This window comes from Scyliorhinus torazame, chromosome 4 (assembly GCF_047496885.1).
Source record: "Scyliorhinus torazame isolate Kashiwa2021f chromosome 4, sScyTor2.1, whole genome shotgun sequence".
Taxonomy (NCBI): Eukaryota; Metazoa; Chordata; class Chondrichthyes; order Carcharhiniformes; family Scyliorhinidae; genus Scyliorhinus; species Scyliorhinus torazame.
The window spans coordinates 277,278,549-277,296,785 of NC_092710.1; the positions used below are offsets into that span (position 1 = coordinate 277,278,549).

General features: G+C 44.1%; 1 protein-coding gene across 3 annotated transcripts in view; it reads left to right on the forward strand.

Annotated features, from left to right (window-relative positions):
* phip (pleckstrin homology domain interacting protein) overlaps nt 1–18,237 on the forward strand; it is a 323,766-nt gene that overhangs the window by 57,992 nt on the left and 247,537 nt on the right. For all 3 annotated transcript variants that reach the window (XM_072499823.1, XM_072499824.1, XM_072499825.1), the window contains exon 7: nt 4,949–5,109. In XM_072499823.1, coding sequence (XP_072355924.1) covers nt 4,949–5,109 — 161 coding nt within the window. The remainder of the gene's footprint in view (nt 1–4,948; nt 5,110–18,237) is intronic.

Genomic DNA, 18,237 nt, shown 5'->3' on the forward strand with positions numbered 1-18,237 from the left:
TATGCCCCTGGAGCAATTTCTGCTTCCAATTCCCAAATTTTGTTCACTATATTCTGCGCATTTACATACATACAATTTAACCCTGCCTTTATCTCGTTCTTGCCATTTGGAAGGCGACCATTTCTTTGTTCACTGTCAACACTCGAGCCTTCTCTCACTTCCTTTTTCCTAATTCTCATCTCTCTTTTGCCCTCTGGTAATTCTAAAACTAGGCCCATTAGTCAACCCACCCCCCTGTCTTACAAGTTCAAATCCACCCCCACTACACGATTTACTCATTGAGCCAGGAGATTGGGTCCATTTCGGCTCAGATGAAGCCAATTGTTTCTACACAGCTTTCTCCTTTTCCAAAACTGATCCCAATGATCCAAAAATCTAAACCCCTCCCTTCTACACCATCCCTCACCATCGGTGTCTGATACCTAACACAATGGGCTTTTACTGGAGTAGGTGAATCTGACCCAGGAAAATTTGGTGGTGCTGTGGTGTGTTGGGGGGAAAGATTTATGCTTTTGCCCAACAAGCAATGCTGTGGATTTCTCCCCAAGGTTGCCCTTGACTCACTTGAGCTGCTGGGTTTCCAGAGGTCTGGGAAACCTGCCAATCCACACAAAGCCTGCAAAGCGGGTTAAATCAGAGTTGGCCGCTTACCTTATTAAAATATTTAAATTGCTAGTCTATCACCTTGAAGTGAGGGCTTAAGTGGGTTGGCGCAGATTCGATTGGCCGAATGACCTCCTGCACTGTATGTTCTATGTTTGTTCTAAGAAGATGCAACGTTAACCCTGCTAAGTAGATGCTAATGGATTCGAATTCATCTTAATCATGTTAGCGCACTTCCTTTGCGTGAACCTGATTGCATCATTGGGAGGGCCCGGGACGATCGCGTTCCGAACATCGGGGCAAATCCTGCCCGGGATTCTCGGACCCCGCACCGGGTCGGAGAATCCCCGGATGGGACGCGAGAATCGCGCCCCGACGCCGGCTTACCTATTCTCTAGCGCCGATTCGCGGGAGCCCGCGGGATCACCACCGTGCCAGTCGCGGCCCCCCCGCCGATTTTCCGGGCCCCGATGTGCCGAGTGGCCGCCGCGTTTGGCCGAGTCCCGCCAGTGTGGGTTACTCAGGCCCCACACGGCGGGACCTGGAAGTTCTGCGGGGGCTGTCCTGGAAGGGGGAGGGGGGATCCGACCCCGCGGGATCCTCCACGGTGGCCTGGCCCGTGATCGGGTCTATCGATCGGCGGGTGGGCTGGTTCCGTGGGGGCCTATGTTCCTCCGCGCTGGGCCCCTGTAGGGCTCCACCACATTGCCCGGGGGCCAGAGCGGAGACGGGAACCCATGCGCATGTGCGGAATCACGCTGGCCGCAGCTCGCATGCGCGAACTCGTGCCGGCTGGAGCTGCGGGGACCACTCCGACGCCGACCTAGCGCCCTAGAAAGACGAGCATTCCTCATTATTGCGGACTGTTGATGCCAGAGTGGTTGGCGCTGCTTTTCATGCCGGCGTCGGAACTTGGCCACAGGATTGGAGAATCCCGGCCACTGTTTTTGGCCTCTTGCTGTATTTAGCGGCCATGATGGGATTTGCACCCGCAGCTAATGGCCTGCTAAATTGCACCCTATATCCAGAAAGCTTGATGGATGCATTTCCTTCACCTCATGTGAACTATATTCAACTTTGTAAATAAATAATTTCCATTTTGATGGCCTTGATTTGATCATTTTCTGTTTTACATGACAATTTTTGATTCCAATGCCCTTTCAATTCACTGAAATTAGTCCTCCTTCATGCGAATGGTTTTATGTTTAATTGTTCCTGCTCTTTTCCACACCTACTCTAAACCTAATGCTATTGCGATCACTTCTTCATTAAAAAAATATATATTATTAATTAAAGAGCAATTTAGTGTGGCCAATCCACCTACCCTGTACATCTTTGTACAAAGTTGAATGTAGTTCACGTGAGGTGAAGGAAACGCATCCATCAAGCTTTCTGGATATAGGGTGCAATTTAGGAGGCCCATCAGCTCTGCGTGTGCAAATCCCTCATGGCCGCTAAATATCACGAGTGGCCAAAAACAGGATTTGCGGCGACAAGATTTCGGAACGTGATCTTCCCGGGTTGTGGGGTGAGACCCACACAGATATGGAGAATGTGCAAACTCCACATGGACAGTGACCTGGGGCCGGGGTCGAACCTGGGTCCTCGGCGACATGAGGCAGCAGTGCTAACCACTGTGCCACCGTGTCGCCCTGGAAATCCCTCCCTTAACAGCACTGAGTGTCCCTACATGAGATGAACTGCAGTAGCTCAAGAAGGCAGCTCATCACCACCACCTTGTACACAATTAGGCTGCCCATGTTAGCAATGCTTACATTCAATGCAAAAATAAAACTATCTTCAATCCCCAATGAAAACAGAATTATCCCTGTGCATCTCAGAACTTAAAGCCCAAAGTGCCAGACTCGCCCTTGTTGATTTCCGTGGCTATTCCATGTATTTGACGTCTACCATTTTCATATCTGCTCTTTGAAAGTGGCAGTGCAAGCAAGCCCATATTTAATGGCCATACCTAATTGTGGAGAGGCATTGTGCTGTTGTGATGTACTTGCTTCTATAATGTTGTAGAGTAGGGAACTTTGAGCTTATGACCAGCAGGGATTAAGAATGTGGTTCTAATGCAGTATTTGTGATGCTGCTGCTCTTGTCCATGTGGTCATAGGGGAGTCAAAACGGCATGTGCTGTCAACATAAGATACTATGAACTGTAGCTGCAGTGGTGGGGGAGGTGAATGAATTGGTAGCAATGCTGTATATGCAAACTTTTGCTTATCCTTTCATGGGATGTGAGCATTATTGTCTAAGCCAGCACTTGTTGCCCATCCATAAATGCCCTTGAGATGGTGAGCTGCCTTCTTGAACCACTGCACGACATCTGGTGACGGTCCACCCACATTGTTGTTACAAAGTAGATGTTGTTCCAGGTTTTTGACCTAGCAACAGTGAAGGAATGATGCTAGAGTTGTTTGTAGTATGCCCATAACTACAAAGAATATTGCAGAGATATTTAAGGTAACATATTACTGACATATATATTCCAGAATGTGTCGGCAGTACAACTTTCATGTTCAGATGGCAGGTTTTCAGGGAATTAGCAACAATTGCATTTGGATTCTTTTTCTTTTCTGCATTTGCTGATGGACCTTCAAACAAGGACTTATATAAGGACTTATTGATCAAGATGCATTACCCTGTATTCATATCTACATGGAAGATCATCTGCTTAATTAATTCAACTCTTCAACTATCTGAGTGAAGACAAAAGAGCAATGTTGATAGTTTGTACACAAATATCCACAGTGTAAAGTCCCAGGCAAGCGACCACTCGGAAGCGATGACTGTAAGATAACTCCAATTTATTATACCTATTATATACACCTCCTACTCCCTGAAGGTTCTTGTTGCCCAAGGTTTTTAAGTCCCAGATGTATTTCTTTATAGTGAGAACAAATTTCACAAATGGGAAAATAAGGACACCAACAATGTATGAAGTTTAACATGTTTTTTTTGAAATAAAGAAAATTCTTTTAAAAGAAAAGCTGCTGAGAATAGTTGAAATGTTAACACTGACCCTTCCAAAGTAAAGATTTGCATTCTTGAGGGGAAACTTTGAACAAAACAAAATGTTTAAATAAAACCATATAATGAAATACATACATAAAGTAAAGTCGCCATTGTCCCAGATGGTCAAGGCTGCCTTTCCCTTTCGGGGGAAGGGGGAAAACTGATCTGCGGTGGTTTAACCTGAGGATCACCAAACCTCAGGCGAGGGGCAAGGTTGAGAAGGCAGGGCCTTCATGAATAACCTCAGCCGGTACGGGAATTGAACCCACGCTGTTGGTCTTGTTCTGCATCACAAACCAGCTGTCCAGCCAACTGAGCTAAACTAGTACATGTATGGTGCACAGTTGTTGGCATACTGTCACTAATGTTTAGCTCAGTTGGTTGGACAGCTGGTTTGTGATGCAGAACGAGGCCAGCAGCGCGGGTTTAATTCCCATACCGGTTGAGGTTATTCCTGAAGGCCCGCCTTCTCAACCTTGCCCCTCGCCTGAGGTGTGGTGACCCTCAGGTTAAACCACCACCAGTCAGCTCTCCCCTCAAAGGGGAAAGCAGCTGATGGTCACCTGGGACTATGACAACTTTACTGACACTATCATCAAATTCTAATTTTGTATCTTACATATGTTCATTCATAATTCCCAGGACTTTCTTGCCTCTTTGTACTCCAATTACTTCCCTCTCTCTCATTTATTACAACAGAAAATTCTACTGAGGCAAGGAATTCTTATCCTATACAGCATGCCAGAATGTGCATGTTACTCACAATTGATTCAAGTCAAAGGTCTTGTAGTTGTGAGTCAAACTGATGATGCAGTTATCTACATCATTGTTGTTACTATTTTGCAATGAATTGTGAAATGGTAACATCACTGGAAATGACTGTAAGCCTGTAGCTCCCTGAAATGTTTGCTGTTGCAGTGCTATAGGATATTAATAGACAGGTTTAAGAGTAGATTCCCGGATTCTTTCATTCTTGTCATGTTGTTTGAATCTTAAAAAAAAAATCTCAATATTGATGTTCCTGCAGAGACCACACAAAGAACACTGCTTTAATCTCAGTGGTGTGGGGGTTCTATTTTATCACAGGAGCTTATTTAAGCTGAACTTAAAACATAAAGCTTGAATTTTGCACTTCAATTTGATGTGCACTCCTTAAGGGCGGGAATGGTTTCTTTGCGTTGTAAATTTTCCATCAACTTAACATGCTTAACTGGAGCCATCTATAATTGTTAAATGCACCATGATAGTTATTTTGTTTTCTGCTTTACAGCGTGCATTATTTTTAAAACTTGCATATCATAAACTTTCTTCTTATTTGCAGTGGACACTATTCGGGCACGGCAGCTTACCGGGAGCCTACGACTCAGTCAGCTTGTTCCTACTGCTGTATATCTACATATGAAGATGCACAAGAGAATTCTGGGACACCTCTCATCTGTTTACTGTGTTACTTTTGATCGAACAGGGAGGAGAATATTTACTGTGAGTTTTTAAAAAAACGTTTCCACGTTGGAATATTTTACACATTTTCCCCATCTTGCAAAGTTAAATATTGTTTTAAGCATTTGTTTTAATGCTGCCAAGTTTAAAGTTTCCCGTTAACTTGCAGTGGTGGTCTTTTTCTCATAGAAGAGCTGTAGATTAGACACTAAGATTTGTTTTTTTATTAAAGAGTAACAGTTGTGCTCCATGACATACTTTTGGGGAAAAATAATTAAAGTAAAAACTATTCAGTGCTATAAAAAAATTAGAATCAGGTTATAGGAAGTAAGAGCATAAGCATGCATTCTTAAACTAATTTCCTTTAGGGAAAGGAATCTGCCATTCCCACTGGGCCTGGCCTACACATGACTCCAGACCCAAAGCAATATAGTTTGACTACTACGTAAAGTTAAAGGGCCTGGGATTGCAGGTAGTATCTTGATATGGATAGAATGCTGGTTGGTGGCAGTACGGTGGTGCAGTGGTTAGCATTGCTGCCTCACGGTGCCGAGTCCCAGGTTCAATCCCAACGCTGGTCACTGTCCTTGTGGGTGGGAAGGTGAACTGTGCGGAGGATGCAGAGATGCTTCAGCGGGATTTGGGTAGGCTGAGTGAGTGGGCATATGCATGGCAGATGCAGTAAAACGTGGATAAATGTGAGGTTATCAGCTTTGGTAATAAAAATAGGAAGGCAGATTATTATTTGAATAGGTGTAAATTGAGAGAGATGCATACTCAGCGAGACCTTGGTGTCCTCGTGCATCAGTCGCTGAAAGTAAGCGCGCAGGTGCAGGCAGTAAAAAAGGCAAATGGTATGTTGGCCTTCATAGCGAGAGGATTTGAGTATAGGAATAGAGATGTTTTACTACGATTGTATAGGGCATTGGTGAGGCCTCACCTTGAATATTGTATGTAGTTTTGGTGTCCTTATCTGAGGAAGGATGTTCTTGCTATGGACGGAGTGCAGCGAAGGTTTACCAGGCTGATTCCTGGGATGGCGGGACTGTCATATTAGGAGAGACTAAATCGGTTAGGATTATATTCATTGAAGTTTCAAAGACTGAGGAGGGATTTCATAAAATTCTAACAGGATTAGTTATGGTAGATTCATAAAGAATGTTCCCAATGGTGGAGGAGTCCAGAACTAGGGGTTCTAGTTTGAGGATAAGGGGCAAGCCTTTTAGAACTGAGGTGAGGAGAAATTTCTTCATCCAGAGAATGATGAATCTGTGTAACTCACTGCTGCAAAAAGTAGTTCAGGCCAAAACGTTGTGTAATTTCAAGAAGGAATTAGATTTAGCTCTTGAGGCTAAAGAGATCAAGGGATATGGGGGGAAGGCGGGATCAGGGTATTGAGCTTGATGATCAGCTATGATTATAATGAATGGCGGAGCAGGCTAGTAGGGCCGAATGGCCTCCTGCTTCTATTTTCTACGTGTGTTTCCATATATGTTTCTAAGACTCTCAACTACCCTCTGAAATGGCTGAGAAAACCACTCATTTCAAGAGCAGTTAGGGGTGGGCAACAAATGCTGGACTTGCCAGTGACGTCCACCACCCCCGAAAGAAAAAGAATCATAGGATCATAGAATTTACAGTGCAGAAGGAGGCCATTCGGCCCATCAAGTCTGCACTGGCTTTTGGTAAGAGCACCCTACTCAAGCCCACGCCTCCATCTATTCCCCACAACCCAGTAACCCCAGCTAACCTTTTTTGGACACGAAGGGCAATTTATCATGGCCAGTCCACCTAACCGGCACATCTTTGAACTGTGGGAGGAAACCGGAGCACCCAGAGAAAATCCACACTGGCATGGGGAGAACGTTCAGACTCTGCACAGACAGTGACCCAAGCCGAGAATCGAACCTGGGACCCTGGAGCTGTGAAGCAACTGTGCTATCCACTTTGCTACCGTGCTGCCCTTAGAAGACACCAATGATGCAACATTTTATTCTGTTGATTTAAAAATACAAAGCACTGGTTATGACTGCTTGTGGTTATCGTTGCTTCTGCATGTAAAGCATAATATTAATGAAATACCTTTGAGGATTTGGAATTGAATCAGGCTGTTAGTGCTCTCAGATACACTGCTGCAGTTCCGAATAAAGTTGCCAGATGCTTGCTGGAGTTTTATTTTTGCTTCCATTTTCCGTGCTGGGAGGATTTTGTGGTGTTTCTTTTGCTTTCACAAATTATTGCCCGAAGGAAACGAGGATGCAAATGGAGAAATGTTCATTTTATGGTTTACAATCGGTTCTGCATATATTTGATGGGCTGGGGAAAGGGAATTTCATCGAGGTTGGATGGCTTTAGGTTAGGCTCATTCTGATGGAAATATAGAATTATTGGCCTATTTTACATAAAGAAAGACTCTCAAAAATATTTATATAATAAGCAATCCATTTTTAAAATAAAAATTCTCTGAAGAGCTTCGTAGAATAGATGAGTATTTAAAAAGGAGTCTAAAAGGATTAGACTTGGGCGTCTTATTGAAGAGATGACACGTGCACAGGCACAATTGACTGAGTAACCTTTTTATTGTAGTTTGTGTAATGCTAGCAAAAGGTTCCTGTCATGTATTTTGTACATTGCCATTTTTCTGTCCACATATTTGGATTAACACAAATGTGTGTAATGAAATAAGCTAAATAAAGATTGTTTCTGCACAAGTTTACTTGCCTGCAATGTAATATGTACATTATTTCCAGAAATAATGGCCTGGTATGGAGGGTATTAGCTATAAGGAGAGATTGAATAAACTGGGATTGTTCTCCCTGGAGAGACGGAGACTGAGGAGTGACCTGGTAGAAGTTTATAAAATTATGAGGGGTATAGATAGGGCGAACAGTTGGAGGCTTTTTCACAGGGTGGAAATGACAATTACAAGGGGGCACAAGTTCAAGGTGAGGGGGAGGAAGGTTCAGTGGAGATGTGCGGGGTGGGTGGGGGGTGGGGGGGGGGGGGGGGGAGTTTTTTTACACAGAGAGTGGTGGTGGGCTGGATGCACTGCCGAGTGAGGTGGTTGAGGCAGATACGTTAGAGACCTTTAAGACTTATCTGGATAGGCACATGAACAGACGGCGTATAGAAGGATACAGGCGGTTGGTCTAGATAGGACACGTGGAGGGCTGAAGGGCCTGTTCCTGTGCTGTATTGTTATTTGTTCTTTGTATATGTTTCTGCCTAACTTGTAAAACAAAAAATTAGTCCATTCTGGAAAATAATTTTCTCAGGTTTTGTTGTTTCTTATTAACTTTCTGACCAAGAGTTGGTGCGGAAAGATAACAAGGTTTTATCCGGATGTATCTTTTGAAGTAGTCAGTTTGGGCTTGCAATCCAGGGTGTGCAGGTGACGAATGATTGAAATTGTCATGTTTGTGTTGCAAGGCTTGAATGGATTTGAAGTGATGATGATTTTTAAAATGTCAAATACTGCCGAAGAATGGAAAATGGTGTAATATATTTCTAGACCTGCTGTTATTTTCATCTTTTCAAAGCAAAACCCCAAATCAACAAACGCAACAAAATGTAGGATATATCTTGTCACCTTTCTCATTGTACAATATAAAATACTTTAAAAAAAAAAAAATAGGATGTAACGAGTGTGCTGTTTTGCACACCAGTTAAGTACTTGCTTTTCTGCCTATGGCTGCTAAATAGATGATCAATTCTACCAAACCCCCTATTGAAGCCTGTAGCATGTTCTTTATAGTTAATTAGTCATAGTTCACAAAAGGCATCTCTCTGTAAAAACAGTCAATTAGTTATATATGGCTTGAGGGGTGCGACCCTGGGTCAAGGCAAGGAGACAAGCCTCCAAGGCCTACAACAGCCAGGGTACAGGGATTGAACCTGCGCTCACAGGGCTAAATCGCTGGCTTTGAAAGCAGACCAAGGCAGGCCAGCAGCACGGTTCAATTCCCGTAACAACCTCCCCGAACAGGCGCCGGAATGTGGCGACTAGGGGCTTTTCACAGTAACTTCATTGAAGCCTACTTGTGACAATAAGCGATTTTCATTTCATGTCATTGATGTCATTCTGCATCACATTCAAGCTATCTAGATGACTGAGCTAAATGATGCCCAATGTTCTTCATAAAGAATTATTATTTTGAAAAATGATAATTTTGTGTTTGTTCATAAGGATGTGATAAATTAGAATATACTAATATTTATTTTATGGACTAATCTATAATTTGAAAAGGTACTTTTGATCTGGGAGAAATATTATCAAGCTTGAAGGTGAAATCAATTGCACAAATCCTAGAATTGTAGAACAGTGAGCAGATAAAGAATATTCCTCTCTCAGCGAAGTATCAAGAACTGCCCGAGACTGTATTCAAACACCGCCACTACCCCCCCACCCCACACACACAGATTTTATTCAGCCAGTTACACATTCAAGGTTTTCTTGAGAAAATGCTTGACCTTTTGCTGCTTCGTAGACATGCTTTAAACAAAGTGACATTCATAGGATATGAATTTAACACTTGCTGACTAGGAGACTAATAGTGCTCTTAAATGTTCAGATAGTCTGCTAGATTAGTGCTTCAGGTTGTCAGAGATTGAAGATTTCAGTGAGGGACAAGCTTTAGAGTTGTAGATAGAACTGCAGGCGACATGCTACCTGAAGGCCAGTAGCTGCCAGTGGAACTACTCTCATTAGCTGCTGCATACAGGGGTGTTATGCAATGGTTAAATAACATGCAGAAGTAGAGTCTATTCCATTAAAGTATGCCTTTCTTTTGTAAGCTCTTTGTTTTCTTTTTGTTGTAGTCTTTATAATCATTTGTTCTTTTAACCCATAAATTTAGATACCCAGTTCTTTTTTTCCAATTAATGGGCAATTTACCGTGGCCAATTCACCTACCCTGCACATCTTTTTGGGTTATGGGGGTTAGACCCACGCGGACAATATAACCATTTGTTCTGGTGAATCGTCTCGGTAGGTCATCACTGTAAGTTCAGATGTTAAACTGGGTAGGGTATTATTGATATAGGATTGGCTAGTGCTCAAGTGAAATTTGTTTCTTCTCCCACTTTCACCACCTGATCCCCATCTCCCCACCTGATTCTCAAAGACGTAAGGTTGAATTAGATGCAGCATGTTCAGTACTGGTAAAAAGTTTTATGACGCAAGTAAACATGAAAGCATTTGCATGGCATGAAATAAGATTATATTTAATTTACTGAGAAGATGGTTAGTTGATTTAACTTCCCCTACACAATACGTTACTGTCCTATTGGAACTGATTCAACTTTAAGATTTGATGGATTCGCTAGTTCACAAATAAGTCTAGAGCTCCCCTGGTGCTTCAGCTGAGTGGAGGTGTTGACTCACTGAGCTATACCGACGAGGAGCTGGATTTTCTTCTTGGAGGCTGGAATCGTGAGTCAAGCCATTTTGTGATGTTGCAATTTTGGCAGTGTCCGCCCATGCTATTTTCATGATAGTTTGGCAAGGACGTGCTGGAGTCTGCCTCTGGAAGCTGGCTATGTTCTTATTGCAATGAGAACACATTAACAGGCTCAACTGCAGGCAGCCTGCACAGTTGCTGGGTCACAGTCCTGCAACGCCCGCACCCCTAACAGCACTGTGGGTGTACCTACACCACATGGACTGCAGTGGTTCAAGAATGTGGGCCACCACCGCCTTCTCGCGGGCAATTCGGGATGGACAATAACAATGCTGGCCTAGCCAGTAATGCCCATGTCCCACATAATTAATAAATATAAAAAGGCCATGAGTTAACTAACCTTATTGATATCTCTCTAACAGAGAGGGCAATATCGCAAATGTTCAGACATTGCAATATGCTACATTCCTTTCAAAGAACAAAGAACAATACAGCACATTAAAAGGCCCTCCAAGCCTGCGCCGATCACATGTCCTATCTAGACCAACAACCTGTATCCTTCTATACGCCGTCTGTTCATGTGTCTATCCAGATAAGTCGTAAAGGTCTCTAACGTATCTGCCTCAACCACCTCACTCGGCAGTGCATTCCAGACCACCACCACCCTCTGTGTATAAAAACTTCCCCCGCACATCTCCACTGAACCTTTCCCCCCACACCTTGAACTTGTTCCCCCTTGTAATAGTCATTTCCTCCCTGGGAAAAAACCTCCAACTATTCACCCTATCTATACCCCTCATAATTTTATAAACTTCTGTCAAGTCGCTCCTCAGCCCCCGCCTCTCTAGGAAGAACAACCCCAGTTTATTCAATCTGTCCTAACTATTACCCTCCATACCAGGCAGCATCCTGGCAAACGTTTTCTGTACTCTCTCCAAAGCCTCCACGTCCTTCTGGTAGTGCGGTGACCAGAATTGATCACAGTATTCCAAATCTGGCCTAACCAACTTTATAACGGGAACATTATTTTTGAGTTTTATACTCGATACCCCGTCCTATGAAGGCAAGCATGCCATATGCTTTCTTTACCACCATTTCCACCTGTGCTGCCACTTTTAAGGATCTGTGGACCTGCACCCCGAGATCTCTCCATGTCTTTGTGCTCCTGATGGTTCTGCCATTTATTTTGTAGCTCCCACCTGAATTGGATCTACCAAAATGCATCACCTTGTATTTGTCCGGGTTAAATTACATCTGCCATTTCTCTGCCCAATTTTGCAGCCTATCTATATTCTGTTGTATTGTCTGACAATCTTCATCGCTATCCTCAACTCCTGCAATCTTCGTATCGTCTGCAAACTTGCTAATCAGACCTGCTACATTTTCTTCCAAGTCATTTATATATATATATATTACAAAGAGCAAAGGTCCCAGTACTGATCCCTGCGGAACACTACTAGTTACAGACCTCCATTCGGAAAAACGCCCTTCCACTGCTACCCTCTGTCTTCTAAGACCAAGCCAGTTCTGAATCCATCCAGCTAGTTCACCCCTGACCTCATGTGATTCAATCTTTTGCCACATTAAAATAAAACAACTACATTAAAATGTAAAATAATACATGGACATGTGAACAGATTGAGTTCTATACTCATTTTTACTGTAATCGCAATCAACACATTTTCCTTAATGGCAGCATGCTGCGTTGAGTAAAAATGTTTTCAAGAAATAATGAAAAGAACAACATATTTCCTCTTCCTTCTTACATACTTTCAATTAACATATCTGGCTTCTTTCTCTTTCTGTCTGGGTACTCCCTTCCATTTCCATTAACTTGCCTGTGTGCTCTCAATAGCCTTAAATGTGCCAAACCCCTGAACTTTGACTTACCAACTCCATTTAATGGTTGGGTCTGTGACAACTACGGATTTGTCCTAATCAAACACCTTGGGCGAGACCTTCCGTCAGTTCACAAGGTCCCGTCGATGGTGCACCCCTGCCGCCGGCTTCCTGGTGGTGTGGGGTGGATTCAATAGGAAACCCCATTGTGTTATTTACACTGGAGTGTCTGAGGGGGTGTATACAGCTGTTGTGTTAAGTCGGGGTGATAATGTTAATTTATTATTTATGTACAGGGTGGGAGGGGTTTGGGGGGTTGCTTTTTTTAGATTGTGTTTTGTACTTAACCCTGTTGGGTTCTTTTTTCTTTCTCATTTTGTTATTGATATTTTATGAAAACCTTTGATAAAAATTATTTATTTAAAAAAAAGATAGACCACTAATATTTAGGGAGAGGGTGGCAAAGGGCAGCTTTGAAGAATATTCTGAAATAACAGTAACAAAAGGAGGTCATCCAGCCCATTGCACTGCCAATGTATTAACTGTGTGAGTGCAGACAGAAGAAGCTGTTTTAAAAAACAAAAGTGATTCAGAGTATTGAAAACAAACACAAGGAGGTACGAGTGGGTCGTTAGGCCATTATAGGGAATATTGTACCCTATTTTAAGAAAGGCATTTGAAGCATGAAGAGATTAATTAGACCTGTGAGAGGTCATAGTTATGAAAGACTTGAAAAATTGTTGTTTGAGACAGTGGGTTGAAAATTATGCAATATATTAATATGGTGAATAATGAAAGATAGTTTTCATGGATATTAATTTCTTGTTTCCGTGGACATTAATTAAATGTTACAAGTCCAGACTGGATCTGTGGATCTCATTGTTGTTGGTTTCCCTTCATTATCGAAGATGGCTGTTTCTTGCATATCGTCTGTTATGTGTTCTAACGTGACGGTGGAGCCGGACTGCAGACCCATATGGCTTTCCACAGTGTGGGCAAGGATGAATTGTGTGACTTTCAGGCTTGCATTTTGTCCTTAGCTGGCTGTATTCTTTGCTGTTCAAAGATCGCTCTCCAGATATTTCGTTCTCCCAGTCTGTGGTGGACATTTCATATTTCCTAATATTTGCCTTTAAGAAGTCCATGAACCTTAATCTTGCCTACCTTGCAAGTGGTGTCCAAGTTTAAGTTGTGAATGTATGACTGTGGGCATATGAGTTAGGAGCAGGAGTGGGCCACTTGGCTCTTCAAGTCTACTCCACGAATCACTAAGATCATGCCGGTCTGACTAACCTCCCACCTACTCCTAATAATATTTCACCCACTTACCATCAAGAACCTATTCACCACTGCCTTGAAAATATTGAGACTCTGCTTCCACTGCCTTCCCTTTTGAGGAAAAGAGTTCCAAAGACTCATGACCCTCAGAGAAAAAAAATTCTTCTTATCTCCGTCTTAAATTAACGACCCCTTGATTTTAAACAGTGACCCTAAGTTCGAAAATCTCCCACATGAGGAAACATCCTTTCCACATTTGCCCTGTCAAGACCTCTCAGGATCTTGTGTGTTTCAATCAAGTTGCCTCTTACTCTTCAAAACTCAACAAATACAAGCCCAGCCTGTCCGTGAACCCGGATCCCTGGCGCTGTGAGGCAGTAGTGCTAACCACTGTGCCACCTCAACAACAACTTTGTTAACTCTTATATAAGTATCTTTAGAAACTCTGATCTGTCTTTATTTCTAGCTAGCTCTTTTGTGTACTATAATTTTTTTCCTCATGAGTAATCTTATTTGTATTCATTGTTGTTTTTTATATTCTGTCCAATCTTTAGTTCTGCCACTTTCTTCGCGCAATTATATGCTTTATCTTAACAATGGATGGTGGTCATTCCTTTGGAATTTTTCTGTAATGACTTAGGCCAGGCCTTTGAGATTGGCCAATTAGAATACGAGTTCCCCGATTAGTGGCCCAATCAAGGAACCCCTTTCTGTGTATATAACAGGGCGTGTCAGATCCTCTGCACTCCCGGTGTAGACAGCAGACTGAATGGTCATGGTTGTTCAGCTGTTGGGTTTGTAAATAAAAGGAATTCTGGTGACTGGACTGTGGACTTATTACAGTGGCGACGAGGAAAACGGAACGACCAGAAGAAACCTGCTCGTCAGCAGCTGCCGCATATTGAGGGTAAGCCACTGACAGGCAAAATGCCTTTATTCAGAAAGTTGGACTGTTTTGACCCTGCAATGGAAGACTGGCCCAATATGTAGAGCGGATGAAGTCTTCTTTAGAGCAAACAATATAATTCTGGTGAAAAGCAAGGGGTCATTCTGCTGACCGGGTGTGGGCCAGCAGCCTTTGCCATTATGCGCAGTCTCACTTTTCCGGAGGCACCGGACACAAAGACTTTCCAGGAATTGACGAATAATCGTCAGTAAAGGAGTACTGTGACCCTAAGCCACCTCTGATCCTGCGAAGGTACCGTTTTTACTCAGCATTCCGAGACACTGGGGAGTCAGTTACAAACTTTTTAACAAGATTAAGACGATTAGCAGAGGCTTGCGAATTTGGCCTGACGCTAAATGAGATGCTCCGAGACCATTTGGTATGTGGAATAAATAATTTAGCAATATAAAAACGTCTGTTAGCAGAGGCCGAGCTGGATTGCAAACAAGGATTGCAGCTGGCTTTGTCCTTAGAAAAAGCGGCAAGCGGAGTGCATGAGTTACAGGGTACTCCGATAGAGGTAGACACCCATACCAGTGAAACTGAGTTAAGGGACTACCGCTGGGGAATAGACAACTGCATAGCCACCCTCAGGAACAACGCGGATACTAAGTTAACCAGGCCCATTCGCAGAAGCCCTCCTAAGCAACGGAACATTAGGTCCAGACAGACGGCAGCCCTTGCAGCCTTTCGCCCGGCAAAATATTGTAGTTGTTGCCATCATCTTGGAGAAGGTCACGTAGGCTGGGGTACAGGAGAATGCATACCCTAGAAGCCCCACCTACCTCCGACGAAGAACAACAAAATTGTGTAACGATGGTGAAATAAAAACCCATTAAATTATCCATAAGGTTGAATGGACGTCCCACACTGATGGAAGTCAACACCGGAGCAGCCGTATCAGTGATAGGGGAAACAGTATTCAATAAAATTCGCACTGGACTCCAACCCTTATTCCTAATCATGATCACGGCAAAACTGAGGACATACACAGAGGAACCACTGAGAGTGTTGAGCATAACACATGTAACTGTGGCTTATGGAGAGCAACTGGTTAGCTGCCTTTAATGGTAGTGAAAGGTGTGGAGCCAAGCTTATTGGGACAAAATTGGCTAAAAGAGATCCAGCTGGATTGGGTAAACATTTTCCAGCTGGAAAATGGCCGCCTGAGCGAACTCCTATGCAAATACCCAGAGGTTTTAAGAGAAGGGCTCAGAACAATAAAGGGAGTAAAGGCGACGTTGCATTTAGACCAAGAGGCAGTCCCAAAATTCTCCAAGGCCCGACCAGTACCCTTCGCATTAAGGCAGAAAGTCGATATCGAATTAAAACGATTGGAGCGTGAGGGAATAATAAAACCGGTCCAGTTTGCGGAGTGGGTGGCACCCGTGGTGCCTACCCTTAAGCCGGACGGCTCGGTCCGCCTTTGTGGACATTTCAAACAAATGATTAACTGCTACTCACAACTGCACAAATACCCAATTCCCCGGATTGAGGATTTGTATGCAAACCTGTCTGGAGGACTCCTGTTCTCAAAGCTGGATATGAGCCACGCATATCTACAGCTGAAGCTGGACGAAGAATCCCCAAGATTCTCAACGGTAAACATCCTGAAGGGCCTTTTTCAGTATACAAGATTACCCTTCAAGATATCGTCAGCTTGTGCGATATTCCAGAGGACAATGGAGAATATATTGCAAAGGCTACCACAAGTTGCCATTTACCTGGACGATGTCCACATTACAGGAAAAACAAAGGCATCACACCTGCAAAACCTGGAGGAAGTCCTTAGGAGGTTTTCAGCAGCAGGTGTGCGCCTATAGATGGAGAAATGTGTTTTCGTAGCACCTCAAGTAACGTATCTGGGGTACAAGGTTGACAAATCAGGGCTACACCCTTTGGAGGATCGGGAGAGGGCGATTGAAGATGCCCCGGCCCCCACCACAATCCAGGAGTTACGATCTTTTTTAGGACTGGTGACATATTATGGAAAGTTCATACAGAACAGAGCTTCCATCTTGGACCCCCTACAACATTTACTAAAAAAGGGGCATGCCTGGGAGTGGTCCGCCCGCCAAGACAGCGTTCAAGAAGATAAAAGAACAGCTTTCCTCAGAGAACGTCTTGGCACACTACGACCCAGGAAAGAGTTCGTGCTCACGTGTGTCGCGTCTCCATATGGCGTTGGTGCAGTTTTGGCAATCGGAGGGCAAAACGGACAGGAACGACCTATAGCGTTTGCTTCCTGGACGCTGGCAGCAGAACGAAAGTACGCCCAAATCGAAAAGGAAGGACTGGCTGGGATCTTCGCGGTGAGGAAATTTCACCAGTACTTGTACGGGTGGAAATTCACTATAATTACAGGCCACAAGCCATTGCTGGGTTTGTTGAAAGGAGACAAAGCAATACCACCAATAGCTTCGGCCCGGATCCAACGCTGGGCCCTACTATTGGCGGCGTACCAGTATCAACTGGAGCATCGGCCAGGAATCTGGGGGCAAATGCCGATGCACTAAGCAGGCTGCCATTATCGGACGCCCCGCCATTAGTACCCAAAATAGAGGAAACGGTAATGACGTTACATTTCCTGGACACCCTTCCTGTGGCCGCACAAAACATTCATTTATGGACCCAAAGGGACCCTTGCTAACTCGGGAGGTGGAAAGACCGGTCCAGGCGGAATTCCACCCTTACTGGAGCAGAAGAGCGCAGATCACCGTGGAAGACGGGATCCTGCTATGGGAGACTCGAGTAATGGTTCCATGTCAAGGCCGTCAAGCTATACTGGCTGAACTACATCATGGGCACCCTGGAGTCTCAAAAATGAAGATGCTGGCTAGAAGCTATGTCTGGTGGCCGGACCTGGACACCGACATAGCGGCATTGTTAGGTCAGTGCCAAGAATGCCAACAAGGGCAGAAGGTGCCACCGGCAGTCCCGCTGCACCCATGGGAATGGCCAGGTAGACCATGGTCGCGACTTCATGTCGATTTTGCAGGCCTGTTTGTGGGTTCAATGTTTTTTATAATAGTAGACACCCATTCCAAATGGCTGGATGTCTACAAAATGAACTCTGCAAATTCAACAACTACCATTGAAAAACTCGTACCTCATTCGCAACTCATGGTACCCCGGAGGTGTTAGTTTCGTGTAATGGATCAGTTTTCACCAGCCAGGACTTCACAAAATTTATGAAGTCGAATGGCATTCGGCACATAAGGACGGCAGCATGCCACCCGGCATCGAATGGTTTGGAAGAGAGAGCCATCCAGACCTTAAAAGCCGGGTTGAAGAAACAGCAGCATCATTGGACACCAAACTGTCGCGCTAGCTATTTGACTACAGAACAAACCCACACGCCAAACGGGAATAGCACCGGTGGAGCTACTCATGGGCAGACGACTCTGAACCCGGCTGAGTTTACTATTCCCGAATTTAGGTGGCAGAATAGAGCGACAGCAAGAGGCCCAATGCAGGGGCCACGACAACACTCGCCGAGAAAGGCAGTTGAACATAGGTGAAAATGTATGGGTCAGAAATTATGCGAATGGCCCCACATGGGTAGCAGGAACAGTCAAGGCCAGGACAAGACCTGTGTCGTTTGAGATACGTGTGGGAAAACATGTAATAAAGAAACACCTGGACCAGTTGCAGGCCTCCCGATTCGTTTCCTGCCCTGGAGCTGACTCAGACCAGCATACCAAGGAC